Source organism: Papaver somniferum, chromosome 1 (assembly GCF_003573695.1).
Source record: "Papaver somniferum cultivar HN1 chromosome 1, ASM357369v1, whole genome shotgun sequence".
Classification (NCBI taxonomy): domain Eukaryota; kingdom Viridiplantae; phylum Streptophyta; class Magnoliopsida; order Ranunculales; family Papaveraceae; genus Papaver; species Papaver somniferum.
The window spans coordinates 128616152-128640895 of NC_039358.1; the positions used below are offsets into that span (position 1 = coordinate 128616152).

A 24744-nucleotide genomic window follows, 5' to 3' on the forward strand; every position below is an offset into this window, starting at 1 on the left:
ACAATGGTTGAATCTGATATTTTACCAAACACACTTTGAGTGCTTCTTTAATCAGCTTTAACTTTAGTTAATATTTTACCAAACGTCAAACTGCTTTTTTTTCTGACAGCATAACACAGCAACGCACAACAGAGAAGTGTTTTTACAAAAACTGCAGCAATACCAAACTAAGCCTGACACACTCTTTTATTTTTGTCAGTTAATGTCAATTATTAGTGTGATATATAAACACTAATAGTATGTCACTAAATTTAATGAGGTTCACCTCTTATGTTAATCAAGAACACCATTAACCAGATTCAAGGTTATTAGTGCTAACCATCTGAGGCGGAGGGTTACTTCACAGACTTTTGACATCATTCTTTACAGTAAGCGTAACAGTTTTAGAATTTTAAATTGTGCAACACACACATATATAATGCTTTAGTAATTCCCGAAACTGTAGCAGGCATAATCTCGGCATATAAGCAAGAGCCGCTCCTCCATTACGTCCAGGGAAGGGTAGTGTGGGAGGTCCAAACTGTAGACGCATGTATGAGATGATGGCAGATGAAAAGGCGAAGACGATGTCTTGCAGATGCACAAACGAGATTCCAAAGAAGAGAACCCTTTTACTGAAAGGTATCTCACTGACGTCCAAAAGTAGAGAAGTCCCCTTTGCTGCTCCGCAGACATACCCTCAACAACCTGTAACAGATGGCATATATCAGTAAGTATTAACCTCACAGTAAATATACTAACAGGTCATCTTAGGATTTGGTTATACTAGACTACATATATACCTTCCAAAACCAACAGATTGGGTCATCAAGTTCATCGTAATCGTTGTAGTCAGTGTGCGCTTTCCAATCTTCTATAGAAATTCCTGTGTCGGTTCCCAACAACATTTCATCAAGATCGTTAAGCTCTAGGCTCTGAAAATAGAATTCTTGGAGGCTCGGTTTAGAAGAATCTCAACAAAACCTCGGGCAAAATAGGCGATTTTGTCAGACATAGGTTTGACAAAACAATTTTGAATAAGAAGTCGTATATATTCTTCTCTATTGTTGCTGTTCACCGCAATGGCTTCTCCTCCAGGGCATAACTCCACGACTCTCTTGAATCCAAACTCTTGGGTTTCATTGATAAATGTCAGTCCCATCATATCCGAATCCACTAAATCAGCATCCATTTCCAATATCCTTTTGCAACTGTTATATAGGCATGGATCCGCATAGCGTACATCTTCCAATGAAACTGCCTCCCTAGATAATTGCTTGAAAAAAAACACAAATGCAATGCCTACTTGCACTTTATACATCAAAGCTAAAGCAATCACTTGACCACAGAAGGTAAAATACTTAAGTCGTCGTTGATCTAGAGTAACTGTAAGTTAAATAGATATAACCGAATTAGAGAGGATTTAAAATACGTAAAATGAGTCATTTGTCTAAATATTTTTAAGATATGATTTTAATGGACGAGTAAAAATTAATATGGGTGAAATGGACACCAAAAAAATAGCAAGAATGAAATTGGATTTATCCTGGCTTAAACTTAAAAAAGAGTGATGATAAAACTGGATGCATCCTGATGTAAACTAAAAATAAGAAAAAGTATTTAAAAATGGGTGGGATGAAACTGTTTACATCCTGACTATTTTTACATTCTCGTCCATTTAAACAATATCAAATTTTACATATCTTTTTCGCCCAGGAATTATTGATTTTGGTCTTATTACCCAATTTTATGTTTATTAAAAAATTACGTAAAACAGTGTACAAAAAGATGTGAAATCTTACCCGGATTAGGAAAGAACCTTCGACGGTCACTTGGGCATGCTAGAAACAGGGAATTGTCTGGATGGAATAATTCTTGACATACGAGGAAAATCCACTCCCGTAGGACACCTGGGCCCGAAGCTGTCTCGTGTTCGAATTCCACCTCAAGGCAACTACGTAACAGCTTGGGGCTTGCATGAGCTATTTGCTCAGATGATGCTCTCAATAACTGTGACCTGTCAATGAGGACACTGTGCTGTTTCTCGGTATAAAAGTTCACCTTAGGGAACATCCTAGTAACCAACCATCTTCTAAATCTAGCGTCTATCAAATTCCTATACTCGAGAATCCATTGGTGTTCACCACTTCTTTTGGAGTATATTATGAGCATTGCCATCGCCAAGCGATAGTAGCGCACATGTTCTGATATTTGTATATCTTTCTCTCGATATAGTTTGGAATTGTAGTTCACTTCTTTCATAATCGAGAGATAATATAACCATCTTGGATTAAAATTGCACTTCAATTTTGAATAGTAAATTGCAAGCTCTAATTTACGAAGGCAACTGCCGAGACTGCGGTTTAACCTAGATGTTGTAATATAGAAAGATTCGATATATGCTGAAGAAGAAAGCTGCTAGTCGGAGTTCACTGGTATTGAATGTCCCTTAGACTTGATATGATACTCAATTGCCTTGCGTAGATGGAGTGAAAACAAAGTGAATTCACGTAGATTGTTCTCAAAACTTAATCTAAAAGAATTAGTCAGTTCTAACGACAAAGGTGACTCCTGGATGAAATTTAAATCCGCACAGTTTATCTGCCAACTCGGTAACAAATGGGTTCAAGTCGGCCATTGAATGATGGGGTTCTTCACCATAGAGATACTTTTTCTTATTCCTGTAGCCAATTGATTTAAGTAATAATCTGTAGGTGTTTCGACAAGACAGGTATAAGGGAAGTTCAGTAGCACCGTCAGGTGGACGAAGATGCATACAAAAGTCACCCACTATGTGAGCACAATAATTTCTGATGTTTTTAGGTAAGAAATTAAGAGCCTGTTTGGTAGCATTTTCAAAAACAGTTTTTTACTGTTTTTAAAACACATCCTTTTTCATTGTTTTCATTTTCTAAAAACTGTTTGGTATGGCTGTTTTCAAAAACATATTTTTTAAAATTAGTTGTATGTTAAAATTAACAATTCAAAAAGTAGTTATGAGCTTGCACAAATGTTTTACACATAACAACAATTTTACATATTTGTATAAGCTAAAGGCGTTGGTGGTGATGTCGGCGTTGATGATAAATCCACATTGTCCCTGCTATGTCATCTCTAACATTATTCATCAGCTCAATATTCGCTGTGCTAACATCAATGTCAATTGTTGTGCTTTCTTGACCAGTACTTGAACTTTCTTCATCTGCCACTAGAAGATCTTCTGCCATGAATTGACGAAACAGTTCGTCATTCCTTGAATTTAAGCGAATGAAGTTGTGTAAAGTACAACATGCAACGGGAATGAGTCTTTGTCTGCGAAGTGGATAATTTGGCATGCATTTCAATGTTGGGAACCTACTTTTCCACACTCCAAAACAACGTTCAATAACATTACGTAAAGAGGAGTGCCTATGATTGAATAATTCCATAGGACCCTTTGCTTGTCGACTTCTTCCCCTAAAATCACGCAAGTGATACCGTTCTCCACGATAAGGTGTCAAAAACCCAGGCATGTTTGTGTAAGCGGAGTCAACAACATAATACTTTCCTACATTCAAATTACCAGTTGATAACTTCATCAATTCAACAGACAGTTGGAAAATTTATCATCTTAAACACTATCTCAAGGGACAACAATTCAGATATTGCATGGACAGATTGATCTACTGAAGTATTAAATGTAAGATAACAAGAATTAAAGTAATATGTATTCAATACCTTCTCTGGGCATTGGGAATTTGTTTTCTTCGTTCGATATGGCATCCATGAGTACTCTTGCATCATTGGCAGCTCCTTCCCATCCCGTATATACAAATGTGAACAACATATCGAACGAGCAAGCACACATAATGTTTTGCGTGATTTGAGCTTTTCTGCCTCGAAATGGATTTTGTTTAGAAGCAGGTACACAGGCACTAATATGAGTTCCATCAATAGCACCAACACAATCATGTTTTGAATTATCAACTGTAAAGGCGAAGCTAATGATGCTAAAACCAAGATAAATATCAACTGTAAAGAAACAAACATGCATATAAGATACATTAACAAGTAATATGGGAATCAGAGTCATACCACAAACCATGGATAGAATTTAGGATTTGTCATAATTTCTGGAGGTATCTCATCCATATTGGGAGGTTTAATTATAAGGCATCCAAGGCGACATAATGCTTTTAAAACCTTCTTAAAGTGCCTGTATACGGTCTCATTCGAATGTTGAAACATCTCTGCAACCACTCTATTGCGCATTGATTGACTAACAGTAGCCAAAAATATTCCAACCGCCTCTTCGACAGTTACTGATCTATCATCTTATAAGAAGTCATTGGTCCTTAAAGTTGAACACAACAGCATAAATGTAGAAGAATCCATTCTCATCAAGTTGTACATTCGTCTTGGATGTCCATTCAGTAACTCCAAAAAGTTACTTTTGACGACTAATCTTTCAACAAAAAGAGCTTCACTTTAAATTTATTACAGCAATCCAAGGGTCAATGGTCTGAGACTCATACCACTATGTATACACTGTGGCTGTTATAAAAACATATGGATACCAATGATTGATTAACCAGCTGGTATAGTCAATTCCTAACAGTTTTATGGTGGATCAGAATAACCTAATAATTTCTGCAGGTTTCACTATGTGGCACATCTGGAAATCCAGATGCGAAATGGCTTTTGCCATTATTCAGATGCAGGTAGATAGCCTAGTCAGATTTATTAACTAGGAAAGGTCTGATTGGATTAATACTAGAAAATCCAGCAATGGGAACAGTCACGGCATCCAAACTTCAAGGGATTTAATGCCATGGAAACCACCAGTTAGAACTTATACAAAATACATATTTGATGCTTCTTACCTTAAAGCTAATAGGTTCTGGGCTAATTGCGTCTAGTTTTCTGCAAATGGCAAGGGATTTTCTATTCATCCTACACTTGTCCTGATGATGTGCAGTGGCGAATGAAGAATATTCTATTCATAGGTTTAAGCTGGAATAATGGAAAAGTAAAGCTACATACCTGGAACTTTTTGATATGCCAGTTAACAACCAAATCTCTTCCAAATACTCCCTTTGTTACAGTCCCTACACAAAGCAAATACATATTGTTATTACAAGCACAATGAATAACAATAAACAAGCAACTTTATATCAACATAAACCCATTACTACTTACTATCAAAAAAATCAAATCACACAAAACCAAGCTCACATTAACATAAATATTGTGTCACAGTGTAACTTCAAGTTCTAAATCACAATACTCAACAACCCTTAACCGAGATCAGATTCTAAAAAAAAAACATATTACAAACTCTTAAGCCACATAATTCTCCTTGATTCTTTCATTTTCTTAAAAATTCTCCTATAGTCAGGGTTTCTGAACTTGTCAATGGCTTTGAGATATACATCATCTTCCACTCCTTCCATGTTGTCCAATATATCCATACAATCTTCAATAGATGATATCTCGGTGCTGGTACAAAGAGGAGATGTTACTTCCTTATCTTTTTTACGTTCAGCCTTCGCTTTTGTTACTTCAGCTTTAGATTTAAGATTTTCAGTCCATGCTACAAGTGCATCATCAAACCTTGATGATTTAGTCGTCTTTCGCTGAGGGAGATCAATAGGAAGTTCTAAAGCACGTCGCTGTATGTTTGACTTTGTGTGTGATGAAGGGTGACTCGTGTCTCCAGAGCTAGCAGGTTCTACATGTACCCCTTTGCCAATGAACTCTGTTTCCAAGTCTCTTTCGGTGTCTGAGTCAGGAGGAGACCGTATTGATGCATTAGACATGCTTCCAGATGCTGTTGTGCTATTAAATATCTCCCCAAGCATATAATAATTGTCTAACCCCTTTTTACGGAAGGATTTTGCACCAGGATATTTCTGCATTTGGGAATGTTACACATGCATTATACTCTTGACCTACATTATGTACCTATATTATGTACAAGTAAATATCTTAGTGTAAACATTTATGAGCATACCTTCAAGTAACGCTTCCAAGCATCATCACTTGCAGTGACCGTGTTTGCAACTGGATCCCAACCCATACCGGTATCACTCACTAACCTTGCAAATTCCCTATGCTCTATACGCAGTCGATTGAATTTAGCTTTCAACTTAGGAATGCTGTATCTCTTACCAAACTTAGCAAAGAGAGCATTATCTATTTCTCCCCATTTCTTCTTCTCCAATGTAGTGGTTTGTAACCCATTTTTGGCTTCATCATGAACCAATTGAACAAAGTAATCCACAATATACTGTGGCCATGTGAGAATATCATCTACGTTATCATCACTTGATAGAGAAGCCATCTTTTTTTCTACAGAATACATACTGTATAAAACTTAAAGCTCACAGGTATGCAAAATCACAGAATTTTAAAGCTCACAGGTATGCAAAATCACAGAATAAAAATCAAGAAGGAAATTTCTTGGTTACTCATCAAATACAGTGAGTTAAGACGGTTAAAATCTGCAAGTGTGCGTGCAGGAGGATTACGTGTGTGCTTATTACATAAGGATTTTACATGATGATGCGAGAATGGTCTAGGCTGACGGTTGTAAATCAGTTATGCGCATTACACGCGTGGCACAGCATGGTGATGGATTGGAACGGTTATAAACTAACCTTTGCTTGGAAAGTATAATCACCAAGAACAAACTCTAGCATCAATTGGCGTACAACACAAAAGTATGTTAGTTTTAAACTACATTAGCATTATAAAAATTGTTTACAGACAAATGGATGCCCATAGGCCTATGCCCTTGTTAGCACAAGATATTGGCATTACTCTAGCATTATAAATTGACTTGAATGATAATAATTTCGATGACATCATTATGGTATAAGAACCCCTTAGAAAATTGAGAGTTAAGCTTCATTCGAATGAATATGCTTGTACAATCCTATAGAATCATTACATTCTAGAACCCTGAGCATGTAACATAGACTTTTATTTATGGAATATGACTAACAATATGTCTTACAGAATCATTACATTCTAGATTAGGAGCATTGTAACTGCCCAGATACGCAACAATATGAATCGAATCTGCAGTAACATACAAACAATTAAAAGATGCAGGAATGGTGGTTTCTAATAACCGTATACCAAATCAATCAATACATTTGTTTCAAATCATATACCCATTAGTCCAAAAAGAGATTAGCTAATAATCGTAGAGAAATCGAAAAGAAATCATACATGCAACCCAGAAATTGAAATAGATATTCATACCTAAAAATTGCTGCAAACCCTAGAACTTGATACCAAATCAATCAACCCATCTGCTTCAAATCATACACCCGATTACTACAAAGGGATATTCACTAATAGCCTAAAAGAAATCGAAACAAAATCATACCCTCCTCTGGGAAATTCTCCGCTCGTTTCTGAAGGAGAAGAAGGAAAAAATGAAAATGAGGAAAACTCGTTTTTGTTTTAGGTGTTTTCAAAAACAAAAAACGGGTAAAAAACGTTTTTAGAAAAACTGCTACCAAACACGTTTTCCCATCGTTTTCTGTTTTCCCTGTTTTTGAAAAGTGAAAACTGTTTTGGAAAACACTACCAAACAGGCCCTAATATTTGGAGTGAGAAAAACCTTGATGGATTCCTCACCTGCTTCTCTTTTAGCTTTGATGGGTGATTCTAACAACGACACTAAATCTTGACTCACATGAGATAACCAAAACTGCTGGAAATACTTCATAGCTTTATGCTCGTCATCCCTAGGGATCATACTCATGAAATCCTTAACCCGTTCGATAATAATTCTTGAGGACAATTCATCAGTATCATCACGCCTACATAACGGACGTATAGAGGATATCAACCTTTGAACAACTCCGTCTTTACTGGTGAACAACAGACTCAGACGAAAAAATAAACTTTCACCTATAAAATTTGCTAAAACCTTTTGAAAACTACTGTTTTCCATGTTTAGAAAACAAGAAAAGAAAAAGTTTTAGAATTGTGCTAGCAGAAGTTCTGAAGTTGGTTACTCAAATCTGCCTACTTTATTGGAAAAAGATCTTCCTCCTTGTTGGTATATATATAAAGAGGATTTCTCATAGCAACAGGATTATGAAATTTTGTATATATATATATTTTTTTATTATGATTTTTTTTTTAAATTTTTTTTTGTATATTTACTTGCACATAATTTTAGAATTGTATTGGGAATTGAAATCCTACGAAACAGTTAAATAAAGTGCACCTGATCGTGGATGGCGAAAATTAAATTAGTTGTGGATACTACCATATTTTTGTTTTTTCTAAGAAAAGGTAAATATTCCCGCAAAAAAAAATGAAAAAAAAGAACGCGCGATTGGAGGATATAAAAAACAATTGGGATATAGGAAAATGACAAAAACGGATCCAAATATCAAATCAGGGTCACCCCTTATCTAAGTATTTTATGTAATTCCTAATATACCCCTCACTAATCAGGATTAGTGATTAATAATAATTAGTAAAATATTAAGATTTTTTGATAAATGATTAGTGTGTGTTATTATTTGTGTTTGGGTGAGTGAGGTAGAGTAGAAGGAGGGAAAGAAAATTTGAGAGGGAATTGTGACAATGTAGGATGATTGTGAAGAGAGAATTGTTGCGGCTGAATCTTTAGCTCAACTACAACAAGGAGCATATCTTGAATCTTCATCCAATGGCAACAACTCAGAATTGCAAGTTTTTGTGGAACCAACACCTTTGGAACATGAATTTTATGAGCATGAAGTGTTTCGTGAAGAACCAACCCAAGAGAGTAAACTAGCTCAACATATAAGCACTCCCAATACTCAGGTAAAGTTGCGAATAAGTTGAAAAATTGATTTTTTTCTTTGAATCCACCATTGTTGTTGTTGTAAATGCTCGTTACCGGCATGGTAAAAGTATGAATACCATGCCGGAATCACAAATACCGGCATAGTATTCATACTACGACCATGTCGGTACCTTGATATCCCCCATTTTGAAGCTAAAAGCGACATAGTTTGCAACCAAAAAACTATGCTGGTACATAAGTTACTTTTTACCTACCACGGAATATTCTATCGAATATGCTACCGGCATGGTTGAATTCTAAGGTTACCATGCCGGTACTGCATGAAACACATACAGGAAGCAGTGTCTTCCGAAGCTAAATACCGGCATGTAAAATTAATTAACTACCACGCCGGAACTGTGTAACGGGGTGGAACCATAGATAACGAGAATTCCGGAACTATGTACCGGTGTTGTTTAGTTTTAACGTTACCATGCCGGTACTTACAAAAAAACATACAGGAAGGAGTGTCTTCCGAATCTAAATACCGGCATGGTATACTAAGTATGCTCCACACTGAAACCTCTTACCGGCGTGGTAACTTAGATTACGAGCATTCCGGAACCCGTATTACCGGCATTGCTTTCAAATATATTTTTAATGTCGGAAGCGTCTCAAAATTGGTCTTCAGTTTCGGTGTAGCTCGACCATGCCGGGTCTGTGATCGAGCATGCCGGAACTGAGTGTCGGCATAGTATTAAATTTTTCTTTTTTGGAACTAATTTATTTTCTTTTCGTTCGATCCTTAGGTTGTGACATATATTGATCCAACAAATGCAAAATCGGTCGGTCTGGATATGTCGGAATACTATAAAATGCCTCCGGTATGTTACCAAAGATTTCTTTTCACCTAGTATCTTGAATATTACTAATGGATTGCTTGTAATGAACCTTATAATCTCCCATTGTTGTCCTTATGTAGGGAATAAAAGATCCAAAGGAAGCAATTGCTTAGGTTAAAGAGACTGCTCTAAAGAACATGTATGTGTTGGTGAGGAATACGCAAGGTTCAAAAAGCCGTTTTGAGATGGTTTGCGAGAGAAGTGGGCAATACAAGGAGAAGAATAACCACAATAGAAAGGATTATGTATATCCAAAGAAGACTAATAGGGTATACAAGACTCATACGAGGAAGGATAATTGCCCCTTTAAGCTTGTATTCGGTTTAAATGACAAGAACAATGAATGAGATTGTGAGGTTTCGTTCGGCCTTCGTAACCACCGGGATCCGAAAGATTTTGTTGGTCACTCCCTAGTTGCGAACCTAAAACCTCATGAAATGGAGGATGTAAAGATATTGACCAAAGCATTTATCAAATCGAGACAAATTCTCAGAGGCTTCAAGGAAAAGTATAAGACGAACGTGTCTTCTATAAGTACAATTTATAGCGCACAAGCAAGTATTAGAAAGGTGGAATGGGAAGGGAGGAGCGTTATGCAAGAATTTGAGAAGATAGTTTGGTATTACAACTACACGCGTATCATTAAAAGAGGGCCAGACAACAAGCCCCTTCAAATATTCATTTCGCATCCTTTGCTTTCACAATTGGCTCATACATGTTGTGGTGTTCTTATGATGGATTGCACCTACAAGACAAACAAATACTGAAAAAGCGGGGGGTCTAAAAAGACCACCCAATATTTCGCTTAGCAATCTGTATGGACTAACTCCGAAATAATTTGCTAGAGAATCAACTAGACAGTCAGACTCAATATAGATAGAAGTATCTCAAGGAGTTAATATCTCTCTCTTGATTTTGATTTTTACTCAAGCTAAAATCAATAGCGAGTCTTTATCAAATACAAGGAATAACTTGGACGGTACCAAAGACCAATGTCCAAGGATCAATCAATATCAATCAACAACCAAAGGTTAGATTTCCAATTGATGATCACGAACGCACAACCTGTATGATTTCAATTATATAAAATATAATGCTGAAAAGAAATAACACAGACACCAGAAGTTTTGTTAACGAGGAAACCGCAAATGCAGAAAAATCCCGGGACCTAGTCCAGATTGAATACACATTGTATTAAGCCGCTACAGACACTAGCCTACTCCAAGAAAACTTCGGACTATAGTTGAACCCCAATCAGTCTCCCACCGATCCAAGGTACAGTTGTACTCATACGCCTCTGATCCCAGCAGGATACTGCGCACTTGATTCCCTTAGCTGATCTCACCCACAACCAAGAGTTGTTGCAACCCAAAATCGCAAACTTGATAATAAACAAATTTGTCTCACACAGAAAAGTCTATCAAAGGATAAATATGTCTCCCACAGATAAACCCTAGGTTTTGTTCCGTCTTAAGATATGAAATCAAGGTGAACAAGAACCAATTGATAATCCGGTCTTATATTCCCGATGAACAGCCTATATTAATCAATCACCTCTCTACAATCCTTCCTGACTACACATGCGGTTTTTCGAGTAATCACAAAAAGTGAGACGAAGATGTTTGTGACTTCTTTATCTTGCCTATCGGATAACTCTCACGATCTCAATCCAATCAAAGATTGTACTCGTACGATAGAAGATGCAAGATCAGATCACACAACTACGATAAAAGTAGTATCGGTATGGATTCACAATCCCAATGAAGTCTTTAAGTCGTTAACCTGGTTTTAGAGAAGAAAACCAAAGGTTAAAGGAGAATCGACTCTAGCGAGCGCACTAGTATCACACAGACGTGTGGGGATTAGTTTTGCACAATGTTAGATGTCTCCTTTATATAGTCTTCAAATTAGGATTTTCCCTTAGTTACAAAGCAATCCATATTCACTGTTAGACGAAAACCTGATTTAGATTCAAGCTAATATTTCTCAACCGTTAGATCGAAAACTTAGCTTGTCACACACACACACTTGGGTAGACGTTTACTGGGTTTGTGAAAACCATGCCCAAACGTGTACGTGTATATTGGTTCAACATAATAACCCAAAAGGTTAACCATATGAGCATTTCATATTAACCTTGTTCTTCTTCACCATAACTAGTTCAGTTGACTCAAATGAAATAGTTAGAGAGTTGTTCAATTTCTATGAGATCTTATGTAACTACACAAGACACAATTGAAACAAAGATGATTCGATTCGATTGAATCGGCTCATGAACTTTATATCCACGGTTTGCATAAAGCATTCCTTAGTAATTTAAGTTTCATGTTCAAAGCAAATCTTTAGATCATAACCTCTTAAGCTCACAAACAAGTTCGCGGACTTAAGACAACCGGTGGAGTTTTCCAAACTCAGCAGAAAATCTCGGCAAAGAGACTTTCGCCAGTTCGCGGACTGAGTTCGCGGACTTACACGCAAACAAGTTTTTGGAAAATCCCAGCAGAAATTCTCGGTACAAGAACTTCCTTCAGTTCGCGGACTGAGTTCGCGGACTGGGTTCGCGGACTTGGCAAAGCCAATTCCTCCGGTTTCTCTCAATCAACAAAGTTCGAAAACTTCGGATTAAGGAATACATGGTTATGTAATCTAAACTATCATTCCAATCATTGAGACATTCTCAGAGGACGTTATATAGCCGTTATTCACAGACTGTTTCACGTCAGAGCAATTCTCAAAGTAATTGAAACTTTTCATGACTTTCGTCACTAGGTGAAGATAAACTTGATCAAAGCGAAACTCTTTACCAACACATGATTTCGAGATATAGATAGGCGAGATATACTCTGCTCGAAATATCAAATGTGTACGATCCAGTCTATATAACATACGACTTTTGTCTCATAAGAAGTAGGAGATAGAAGAGATAAACTTTTGAGTGATAGATAAGTTCAAGTCTCCACATATCTTTTTGTTGATGAAGTTCCACGGTTCCTTGAGTAGATCTTCGTCGTTGTATGATGAATCTCCATGAAGTCCTTGAGCTCAACTACACTTTTATATCCTAGTCCGAGACTTAGCTATGTAGGCTAGAAATAAAGACTTATAATTTTGATCACTAACATTGACAAACATGCTTGAGATAGCAACGCATGCGAGGTCGACCGAGCTATGCTCTAACAAATACAATATGCCGTTGTTGAACATCGTGGGGCACACATCGAACAAGGTAACATTCACATTGGCTTGGTATTTAATGGAAAACGAGAGGGACTATAATTATCATTGGGCATTACGTCAATTGAAAAGATTCTTCCGGGAAAATCAACTTCCGAGGGTCATCATAACCGATCAAGATGATGCATTGATGAATGCAATATCCGACGTCTTCCTGGATGCACAAAATTTCCTATGTACATACCATATACGTAATAATGTGATAAAAACTTGTCATGCCTTGTTTGAACCCACAAAGGCGGATATTAAGAAGATAATAATTGTTCAACTAGAGGAAGATGTTCGCAAGAACAAACTATCACCCGAAGAAGAAGAAGATGTGAGAGGCAAGATCAAAGAGCGAGTGGACAAAGAACATGAGAAAAATTGTAAAAAGTGGTTGGAATTTTTAAGGGATTGGGAGAAAGTTTATTGGTATCTTACGGAGGATATGTATGAAAAGAGATTAGACAAGTTTATTGCCGATTAGAATGAAGTTTATCCGACTGCCGTCTGGTATTGTCGGACTCAATGGTTGGATAAGTTCAAGGAATTTTTTTTGCGTCCATGGACAAACCGGTATAGAAATTACGGGAATGAAGCAACTAGTATAGCAGAGTGCGCTCATGGGAGATTTAAAGATCTCATCCGGTCCGGCCAAGGAAACGTGGTTACGGTCACCGAGGCAATAGAGCAATACTTTAAGAGTGATATCGATAGGTTTAAGAAGGATTTTGAGAAAAGCTCAATGGAAAGGATGACTTCATATTTACCATATGTTAAGTTGCTCCAAGGAATAGAGTTCAACGTCTCTCAATGGGCAATAAAACATATGATGAGATAAATGATATGGGAGATACACTACGGCAAACCGGGTGATGTGTGTATTTGTCCCTACATGTCTTCGTTGGGGCTTCCGTGTCGTCATATGCTTGTGAAGTATGAAGAAGTGATACCTATTGAGGTTATCGATCCGTTTTGGAAGCAACTATCTTTCGACCCTCCCCCTACGGAAGATCCCGGACAATCACCTTCATCATCAAGCTCTATTTGCAAAGTAAGTAGATTGAACACTACTAACAATATATGGAAAGTTAAAATCTTCACTACTATGACGCATAACTAATATAATCTTCTCTTACAGAATCATCATTGCAGATGTCAAATTTGCAAGTCACCTTCTCATCTAGCCATGGACTGTCCTTTTATTTATTCAAAGTGTAGAAGCTGTGATGGGACACGCCGGTTATGGATTGCAAAAACTGATCATGCTGAAAATGGAAGAATGTTTCTAAGGTGTTTGAATCACCCAAAGTGTGATGAGTTTCAATGGTTTGACAAAGTTGTTGAACTAGCAGAATCAAGAGAAAACCACAAGGGCCAATGCAATCCTATCGATGGGTGTGATTGGTGTTATATGAAGGGAAAGGAATATGTTGAAAGATAAGAAGAACCAATGAAGATGGTCCTTGACACCCCCATTCCGGACGATGTCTTCGAAGAGATTCGGGAAAGGCTCAAAGGTTCCGAAATTGTTGAAAATGATGGAAATAGATTATGAGATCATCTTTAACCAAATTTAATCAATTCCATGTTTTTTATTATGTTTTAATTTAAAGTTTCAAATTCAATGTAATAGATTACGTAGGAATGAAATAAAAGAGCATTCTAAATGGATTTATAATCAAAACCGGCATTGTTGTTTTATCCTAAGCAATGTTCCGGCATAGACTCAATCAAGCTTACACTGCCAGTTTTCTGACAACTGTGAAAATTTGAAAAAATCATAATTCCGGCATAGATTTTTGAAAATACTACTATGCCGGTACCTTCCAATATCTATACAGGAACATGAATTTTTTTATCGCCTGGTTCCGGTATGGTTTTATAAAACAATTTCATTGCCGGTACCAAAAACCGGCACGGAATTATAATCATCTTTCATGCCGGAAACAGTACCGGCGCTGTAAAACCTAAACTTATCTACGCCGGCAACAGTCATAAATAAATCTTGCAAAGATAAAATTTCACTAGAAATCTAAACATGTTCAACATAAACCAAACAACTGGATTGTGCTTAAATGTTCTTAATACAGGTATCATAAACCAAAAGCAAACCAAACAACTAAAGAGTAACCATGAGGTACAAACGAAAACAAGTTCGGAATTGTTCAAGACGTAACAACCACCATCCAAATAAAGAAACACAACTAAAGATTTAATCACTTGGTCTTTTGCTTCTTTTGGGCCGGTTTCTTCCTAGTTTCCCCGAACAAATCTTTTGCACTAGGGTCGGTTTCTTCAATTTTATCAATCTTTTCCTCGATTTCCTTTATTTCTTCAAGGGATAACACCTCTCCTTCCTGGTACTTGCAACCAAACATCTTCTTCAACTTGCCAAGCCGACGCTGCTAGTTTAATACATTAAACACATAATTAGTACATATATGCTAATATAAGATTATGTGTACATTAAACGACTAAGCAATTAACAATACTTACTACCAATCCAACGGTCTTACTAAGTTGGGCCATCGTAGGTGGTGCCTCTGCAGGAGTTGGAACGGGAGGGTTTTTCTAGGCTGGAACTTGGACGTCATCCGGGGGCACGACATAAGGATGTGACCATTCCAGGTAATCTTCCATGTAATCGTCATCAACTTCATCACCGTTTTCCGCAATCTCCCACTTACTAATATATACCAAACGACGTGGTTCCCTATCCCTCCAATGTGTTTGTTTTTGGATCATACTCTACATGCAACCGATTGAGAGTTGAAAAGCACCGAGAAAGGTCAAGAACATAACATTGAAGAGAGGCCGTCTCAAAACGTGATAATTGCTTATATCCAAGTTGGCGCATCACATGTGTAGGATCAGCCATAACGTATCCTTTTGGGTGGAGCAAAGGCCCATTGTAAAATGAAACGTTACCAAACCTCAAAAGTTGGTGGTTTCCTCTAGCATCCTTATAAAGGTCGAACATAACATCTTTGGTACTCATCGCATCCAGAGCCAATCTCATATGGATCAGTCAATTATTGTTACCGGGCTTGGGAATATTGTTGAACTTGTATCTCTTGGATCTAGGATCCTCGAGGTCGTCAATGTGTGTGATCTTCAAGAAGGGACATTCCTTGAACAATGTTGGGAAGTGTTCATAAGCCCAGACCTATACCAATGTGGAATGATACATATAAGAATCAGTAAGTTTTGTTTCTAAGTTCATGATAAGGGTATATGTGAACAATATACATAAGAACATAAGTTTAAAAACAAAATTACCTGCAGTAGAGTGAAATTCCCGACAAATTGGTTTGTTTTAGCCTTAGAGTCCCTTCTCATCTCCATCATCAAATGTGCCATTACCGCGGTACCCCAAGAATAGTTAAAGACATCTTCCAACGGATCCAAGTACTGAAGGTAGTTTGCACTAACCCTGTTGCCATTAGTGTCGGGGAATACCTTAGTGCCCAAGATGTATAACAGGTACGCCGCGGCTGTATAACGAATTTGTTTAGGGTCCCATCCATCCTTCAAACTTCTTTCCTTTGTTTTTTCACACTTCTTCTTAAGCAGCGTCAGCTTGAATGTCTTTGTCCTACTAGAATTGGATACATAGAAGCTCTCCACAGAAGTTTTGTAGTCCCAACCAAATAGCTTGTTAGTCAGAGGGTGCAACTTCGACCATTATAGGTCCAGACACTCAACTCCTTATGCAATTGATTTGCCGATAACATTCAAGCCTAGAATGTTCTGAGCATCTTCAGGGATGAAGGTCATCTCCCCAAAAGGGAAGTGCATGGTATCAGTTTCACCATGATACCTTTCGACGAAGAAATTGACAGTCACAGAATCATTCTTCACATAATTTTGAACCAAAGCATATAGACCATAATCCTTTACTATTGTTTGGACCTCTTCACATTCCTCGGACAAATTCCAACCATCCGCGGCTTGGTTTCGGCAAACACGCACAACCTTCTTATGATCCTACAATTAGGAGACAATACAATTAAGAGATTTTACATAAATATACAACAATACATATGCATAAGATAAAAAATGCTTACATAGGTTTGATAGATAATACGAGCCCACGAGTCCTTATATCCAAATAGTTTTTCGGTTCCGGAGCTTCACCCCAAATTTTACCACGTTCAAGGTCAGGTATCATGTCATCAATGTGAGGAAGGTGAGAACCTTTAACTTTTACTTTGACTATGCCCTTTCACTTCTTGCCATTGCCTTGTGTTGGTTGTTGACTTGGCCCACCAAATTCGCTTTGGCTTGCTAATTGACTTGGATGAACCTCATCATCTTCCTCCTCACTTTCCTCTTCATCATGCTCATCGTCCTCAACAGTTCCAATAGGTTCACGGATTACAAGTCGACTACGGTCACCACCGGTCTCCAAATTATCCCTCTTGTATCAGCCCCCAAACGCTTGTTGCGACCTCCATTTTTCCCTCGAGGAGGCAGAGACTGAGGAGTATCAAGACCGTCCTTCCTTCTTCTCTTAGTGACATCATATTTAGTTTTTCTTTTATTAGCTTCCTTGGCTTTTTACCTATATCATAAGCACACGAAATGAATATAAGATAACTCATTTTCAGTTTTAGTACTGGCATAGACTCACTTAAACAAACCACTCCGGTACATAGCTCTTGTCGGTACACTGTTCCGGCAGCGAACATTAATTATCGACAATGCCGGTAATCATATGTAATTCTCCTGGATACCAAAAGATCACTACCGACACTCTCGAAATAAATCAATTCCATGCCGTAAATGGGTACCGGCATACAATGCAACCTAAAACCTATGCCGGTACTGGTGACTAATTAATAGGTGTTCCTGTAAGTTTTAAGTCCACTACCGGCATACCTGAATTATTATTAAGGAATGTCGTAACCTAAAACCGGCATAGTATTCAACCCAATTTCTATGCCGGTACATAACATTCAGTTTCATGCGACTCTGGGTTTGGAAACGGCATTTCATTCATGCTAACATCTAAGTCGTAACTTAATACCGGGACTGTATTCATTCTAGATTGAATGTTGGAACCCAATACCGGCATTGTATTCATACATATTTCAGTGCCAGTACTCTTTGTAACTCAACTTTTTGAGTTAGGGTTCGCGATTCTAACCTAAACCCATTGTTATAAATCGATTTAAACACTCATAAAGTAGTTTAAAATCACTTACTTTCTCACAGAAGCCATGTTTTTGCGAGAAGTTGATTGTCCGAGTTCGCTGCTTCTTCTTCTTGCTCTTGAGCAATCTTAGCAAGTCTTTGTTTTAATTTCTTTTCACCAATCGATTTTGAGTTCGATTGGGCATTTGGTTTCTTTCGTGGAGGCATTGTTATGATTCGGGTAGGTTAATCGACGAAGAAATTTTTGAATCGACGATTAATCGTCGATGAAAAATGGATGAAGGAGAAGATGGAAGAAAAAAAAATTCAAAACCTAACCCTAAGAGTGCCGGTACTGATTTGTGGAGAATGGGGGATAAATGAATTTGGTTTTTAGATTTTAATTTTTAGGGGAAAGGGCAGTATAGTCTTTTTATAATATTTTTGAATTAACCAAAGGGTATTTTAGTATTTTCATACCCAAAAATCACCCCTTAACAGACACTACTGGTCGGGAGAAGTAATGCATATCCCCCAATTGTTTTTTTTATCCTCCAATCGCGCGTTCAAAAAGAACTCCTTCTCATCTCATTTTACGAATCCTCAAATAATCTATAGATTTTCTTTAATCTAACTCCATTTTTTGCTGATTAGAAAGGTAAGAACTTTGTGCATATGATCCATATCTAAGGTATTTGTGTTGTTCTGTATCAAATTTGATCGTGAGATTGAGTTTTTTTTTTTCTTATTAGAGAGGTTGTGGGCGCTACGACTAGGTAATGCGGAACCAAGAGTTGGCTAACCCTGGCTCTACCCCTTTCCACTAAAATCATCAAAACCATCTAAATTTTTTTAATCTTCTTATATTTTTTATTTAGTCCACCTAATATTTTGGATTTACTTCACTAAACCACATATTTATATGAATATTTAACTTTTTTCCCTGGTCATTAGGCTTGCCGAAGAACCAACCTAGCCATTGAAGGATCAGTTAGTGAAGGAATAGATAAAAGAACGTAGATAATTATTACTAGGTGAGTTCTCTTGTATGCCATAGTAAAAAAAAAAACGGTCATCATTTTTTTTAATAGAGAAACTATAGTATTAAACAAAACTTAATCTTGCATCATTATCTATGTGAGATATTAAGATTTCAGGTGGATGTAACCACCATTCTCCATATAGATTCTGTTTCCTCGCAGCTTTTTCCAAGACATCAACAACTTTATTACAAACTCTATAAACAAACTGACAAGACCAAACATAGTTAATTTTACGTTGAGTTACACATTTTCGCAGAATTGGTACACTATGCCGAGGAGGAAGGGAAGAGTTGTTCTTTAGATAAGAGGTTATATTAAGATTTTCATTCTCAAAAATCACCTGAGTCCAACCACAAGTATTTTCCATTTCCATAGCTTCTAACAAATCCCAGGCTTCAGCTTGATGCACATTGATTGCCCTTTTTAATGCTCATTTTCCTACCTCATATTGTCCTGCATGATTTCTGGTTATAACAGCAATTCCAGCTAGTAAAGAATGAGGACTGAAGGAAGCATCAATGTTAACTTTATAAACATTAATAGGAGGAGGCTTCCAAGTATTATTCATAGCATTTCTAACTTTAAATGAAGGATGCAAAGTCTGACTATTATCTAAAGCTACTAAATGATGCAGAGTAATGTATTGACTGACTTGATGAATGACTGTGTTTGGGTTAGGAGTCAAATCACCAAAGATTATTCTACATCTATGTTTCCAAACTAAATGCATAATACAGACAACAACATGAATAAAGTTTGAAGTACTATGGATATTTATAGGAGAATCCTTCAGCTGCCAGCTTTGAATCCAAGACAAAAGAGTAGTATGTTGCATCATAGAAGAAAGTGCTGAGGTAGAAAATTCTCCAGATAGCTTGAGTAAAGGGACAATGTATCAGCAAATGACTAACATCCTTTGCACAACCAGTATTGCAAAGAACACACTGTTGGGTAGCAGAATCCATGTGACAAAAGAGATGAGCCTTTACAAAAAGAGTACTATGAAGGCTTTTCCATAAAAAAAAATTAAAATTTATACGACATCTTCAACTTCCAAGTTTAAGACAAAATTGAGGTGACATGTTTAAAGACATACTAGTTTGAGAATCCTTATCACACAACATTTTATAAGTTGAAGAAGTGCTAAAGATACTTGTTGTGGTGAAAGACCAAACCAGAGTGTCTTGATGATCAAGCTGAATGGGTATAATTAAGATAGAATTCACCTGATAAGTGGTGAAAAGTTGTCGCAGAAGATTTATATTCCATTGAGTTGCAGGTAAGTCAATCAATTGAGAAACCCATTGTAAGTCACTAATATGCAGATCATCCTACTCTTGAATAACATAAGACATTGAAGGTATCCAGTTTGAAGTCCAAATGTTGATAGTAGATCCATCATCCACTTTCCATTTAGAATTTTCCATTATTATTTGAAGACGAAAACATAAACTTTGCCACAGCCAACTTGAGTTATCTGTCGCAGGAGGAGGAGAGTATTTTAGATCAAAAAAAGGAAAATATTTCCCTTTTAAGATTTTAGCATATAGAGAAAACTGATTGTGGATCAAATTTCATGCCTGATGTGATTTGTATATAGTGGTACAAAGAGTTTCGATTCACGGACTTGTTGAGATTGATTTAGACTTATATGCAAAGGATTGTTACAATATCGAGAGGTACTAAGACTCGGGATTCCCCCATAAACTCATTCATGCAATTCATATATTTATTCCAAACAATTATATCTCAAATAATATTGAATCTAATTCTTTGGCAAGGTAGATTTTTAAATGATTGACTGTAAATCACTAGCATGACGCGACAAAATCACTTAGACCAAGCGTACGTCATCATACGACATCACAATCAATTGAGAAAAATCATAAAACGATTTATAATAGTGCAAGTAATCTAAAAGAATTAAATATAATTACCACATGCATGAAATATGGCTTCCTCCGTTGTCCCAGTGTTGGGGTTTAACTCCTCATATCAAAAGCACGCTCAAAATAATAACACATGGCTGCATAAGTGTTTTATTGAAGAAAAATTGAGTTTGTGACAGATATAATTGTTACATAACCCGTTGTTACAGAGCCGACTGTTACAGAGAAACCTAACTGAAATAATGGTTGCAGAACTGTTACAAATTCGAAAAAAAAAATGGTGACGGTTCTGTGCTTCTTCTTTTTCCTCTCTGTTGATGATGAACTCGCCTGCAACTGTTGAGTTGTTTCTCTCAGGTCTTCCAAACCCTCCGTTCGGTCCCCAAAACTCCCGATATCCCTGTTGGACTCAAGACACCTATATTTATACTGTCAGGGAAAACAAATTCCGATAATTTTGTAAAGACCCGCAAGCTCGTCAACGCTATTAGACCAGTCAAATGACGAATTATAATTTGATTAGTTTAACACGCATGTTAATTAATAGAAATTAATCTAACAACGATCTAGATACGAAACTAGTACCATTGGTTAGATCTTGAAAAGTTACGTGGAATGGACTACTCGAACGTGTCGTTTGGATACCGGACGAAGAAGATGTCATCGGATGAGTATGAAGGGGAGATTAATCATCTTGTAGACAAACCCCCTTGGTGCCCTTATCATTTTGGTCGGGTTCCTTTAGCAACTTTGGTCTTATCTACCCAGTCGAGAGGATAAACTCTTCTTTCTTTCTTCTCCATTCTTCTTTCTTCTTCTCCATTCTTCTTCTCGTTTCTTCATCTGTTGGTGACTTTAGAAAACTGAAGTCAAGATTTTTAGATCGAGAGACGTAGGGTATGATTGAGTAGTGATTGTTGTTGGTGGTACTAAAGTTGATTAGCTCTGGGAAGATGAAGAGATGTCGATGTTGCTGTAAGTTAGAAGTTAGGGTTTCGATTTAGGTTCAAGATATGGAGGAATTGGTTAATTAAAGAAGGATTTGGGTAGACCAAAGGGGGTTGGTGTTATATTGAAGTTCTGAAGCTGATTCAGTGATGAATTGAAAAGGAGTTCTGGAAGAATTAAAAGATGAATTAGAAGATGAAATTGATGTTTTAAGAAGCGGATTTGAGATGGGTATTGATCGATTGGATGAATTAGGGTTAGAGATGAAGAGTATTTTGAGTTCGATGAAGTTAGGGATTTTGAAGTTGTTTGTGAAGCTAAGGCTTGATTCTGATAATAAGGAAACCATGGAGTTATCTCTGGTGATGAACTGGTTGATGTTGAGCAAATCTGATTGAGGTAATTGTCTTCTTAATAACTTACTAAAGCTATTGATTTCAGTTTATGAGTTTATGGATGATGATGATTAGATAATGAAACTGAAGTTTATAGTTTAGATTTTGTTGAATTTGCAAGTAAGTTAGTAGAACTGGTGGTTTGTGGATATTAAGATTTGAAATAGGTTATTGAGAAGTGATGGATTTTGCTGGAGTTGTGGTTGTTGAAGATGGTATTGGTACTGAGTTTTGAATGGTTGGTTGAACTGGAACCATAGTGGTTTATGAATTACAAAGATTATGTGTTGGAATAAGAAATTGTAAGGGGTGTTATTGATGTCTACAATAGTTGGGACTTAGATGAATGTTTGGAGTTTTGTAGAGGGAATGAGTCTTGCCAGTGGGTTGAGGCTGTGGTGTTATAGTTGGAATTAGGATCAAGAGTGTTGCTTGACTGGTTGTATTGGTTTGAGTCTGACGAATCACAATAGCAAGGATGTGAAGTTGGAGGTACTGTTAGTGCTAAATTATGTAAGTGGTTGTGTTGAGAATTGAATGGCAGGAATGAATATTTTGTTGGTGTTATGTGAGTCGGTAACGGGAGGAACATATGGATTGAAATTATAGGGAGACAGGTTAGCTATTGTTGGTTGATTGTTTGTATTGAGATACAGTTGTGACTGTTGGGAATGGAATGAGATGAACTGATGTTGAGGTTGTGGGAGGTTTTAGCTCTGACATTGCAGTTGAGCTGTTGAGCTTTGGCAGTGAGGTTTGGATCTGAACTCAGTTGAATGGGATAGAGAAATAGATTGTTAGAGTTTATTGAAGTGATAATGATTAAGGTTGTAAGAGATGTTATGTGACTGAAGTTTTAGAAAGAGATTTAAATGATTGTGTTGAGATGATCTGAGTATAGCTTAAAGCTGCAATTGCAGGTAGGCTGTGTTATCTTTGTAAATCAATTTTGAATTATAATTTGAATGAAATGAATTGTTGAAGTTGCAAGTATAATAACTAAAGTTGTGATGCATTAGAAACCATGGCTGAAGCCTGTTAGTCATCCCAGTCAGTTTAGCTGACTCAATTTGTTTAGTTGACTTAGTCAATCTGACTGAGTCGAATCAGTTTGACCCATTGAGTCATTGATCCGTTGACCAATGACTTGACCTTTGACCTTTATTAGACGTTGACCGTTAGTTGACTCCCTCTGACCAGACGTTGACTTTTAGTGACCATTAGTTAACTCATTTGGATCAGGCCTTAAGTTAGCGGGCCGATTTTAGTTGACTTGGGCTTAGGGCTAGTGTTCCTATTTGATGATGTGGACCATTTATGGTCTGAATTAGCTTTTGGTTTATTATACAAGTTGTAGATGTTCATAAGACTTAGATAATTGATTATAGAATTAACCTAATTGGATTAGTAAACTTTAGACATACTAAAGTAAGTGAATGACTAGATGCGGAAACATAAATGGGCATAGAACCATTAGATAGTTCACTAAACTTATAACTAGAAAATTGTATGGAATTATGTTATGATCCTTGTGGCTAAATTCTTAGAGTTTTTGTGTAATTAACAGTTAGACTCTATTAACTACGATCGATTCAAAGGACGAACCACTGGATCGTGGATCTCGAGGTAGGCGTGGCTTGTCATCAAAAGATGTGGGAATACATTTAACTCTTCTGAAACCATTTTTGTTTCTTTTACAAAAGTTGATGTTTAAAAAACTCATGCATTGTCTGTTTGTGCATTTCATACTTTGTTTAATTTGTATTATGTTTGTTTTGTTGATCCTTTGAATCTTTCCATGAATTGCAAAGGACTTGTAATGTTGGTTGTCATTATGAATTGTTATGGGAAATGAGAATTTCGACGTGTGGTATATAGGATACGCTCCTTTACATTTATATCTACATGAATTCAGCTTTTATGCGTATTAGGTGTGGAACAACTCGACATCAATATATTATTAGGTGTGGAACAACCCGGCATCACTATTATACATTGCTTGACGAAGGAGTTTATCCATATACATGTTTGTGTATATCCAGTGACTTAGTCACTTTGATGTTCGGAAAACATGTATTGTTTTCCAAAATCTTGCTCATGATTTCTTTAAAGTTAAATGTTATTCCTGCTGCACCCCTTCTAGGGATGATGTGCTCACCCTTTCCCACTTTCAGTTTCAGAGTCAGATCAGAGTTGCGCATCGAAAGCTTCGAGGACGTTGAGTTCGTTTGTTAGATTGTTTCTACTATGTTTATCAAGTTGTATATTATATTTTAAAAACAAATGACTATTGTATATGTATCATTTGAGAGGAGTTCTTGTATATATATTTCTGAGCGAGGCTAGTTTTGGGTTAAGTTTTGTAGCAGATCTCTTGATTGAATGTTTAAGTAAATGATTTAGATTCTTAGTGCCTCTTTATTTAGTTAATCTCTTGGATTAGTCAGCTGTTAGCTT

General features: G+C 36.8%; 1 protein-coding gene and 1 long non-coding RNA gene across 2 annotated transcripts; one reads left to right on the plus strand and one right to left on the minus strand.

Moving 5' to 3' along the window:
- Positions 1–423: 423 nt before the first annotated feature.
- LOC113350616 (E3 ubiquitin-protein ligase UPL5-like) lies at positions 424–2157 on the minus strand. Its single transcript, XM_026594755.1, has 4 exons — positions 1782–2157; positions 964–1365; positions 783–865; positions 424–687 (listed from the first exon to the last, which is right to left on the minus strand). The coding sequence occupies exons 1-4, from the start codon at positions 2155–2157 to the stop codon at positions 424–426; spliced, it is 1125 nt and encodes a 374-aa protein (XP_026450540.1).
- A 19594-nt stretch (positions 2158–21751) lies between these two features.
- On the plus strand, positions 21752–24139 carry LOC113300214. The gene is made up of 2 exons (XR_003335603.1): positions 21752–23207; positions 23855–24139. It is a non-coding gene; the product is annotated as an uncharacterized LOC113300214 (long non-coding RNA).
- Positions 24140–24744: the final 605 nt, after the last annotated feature.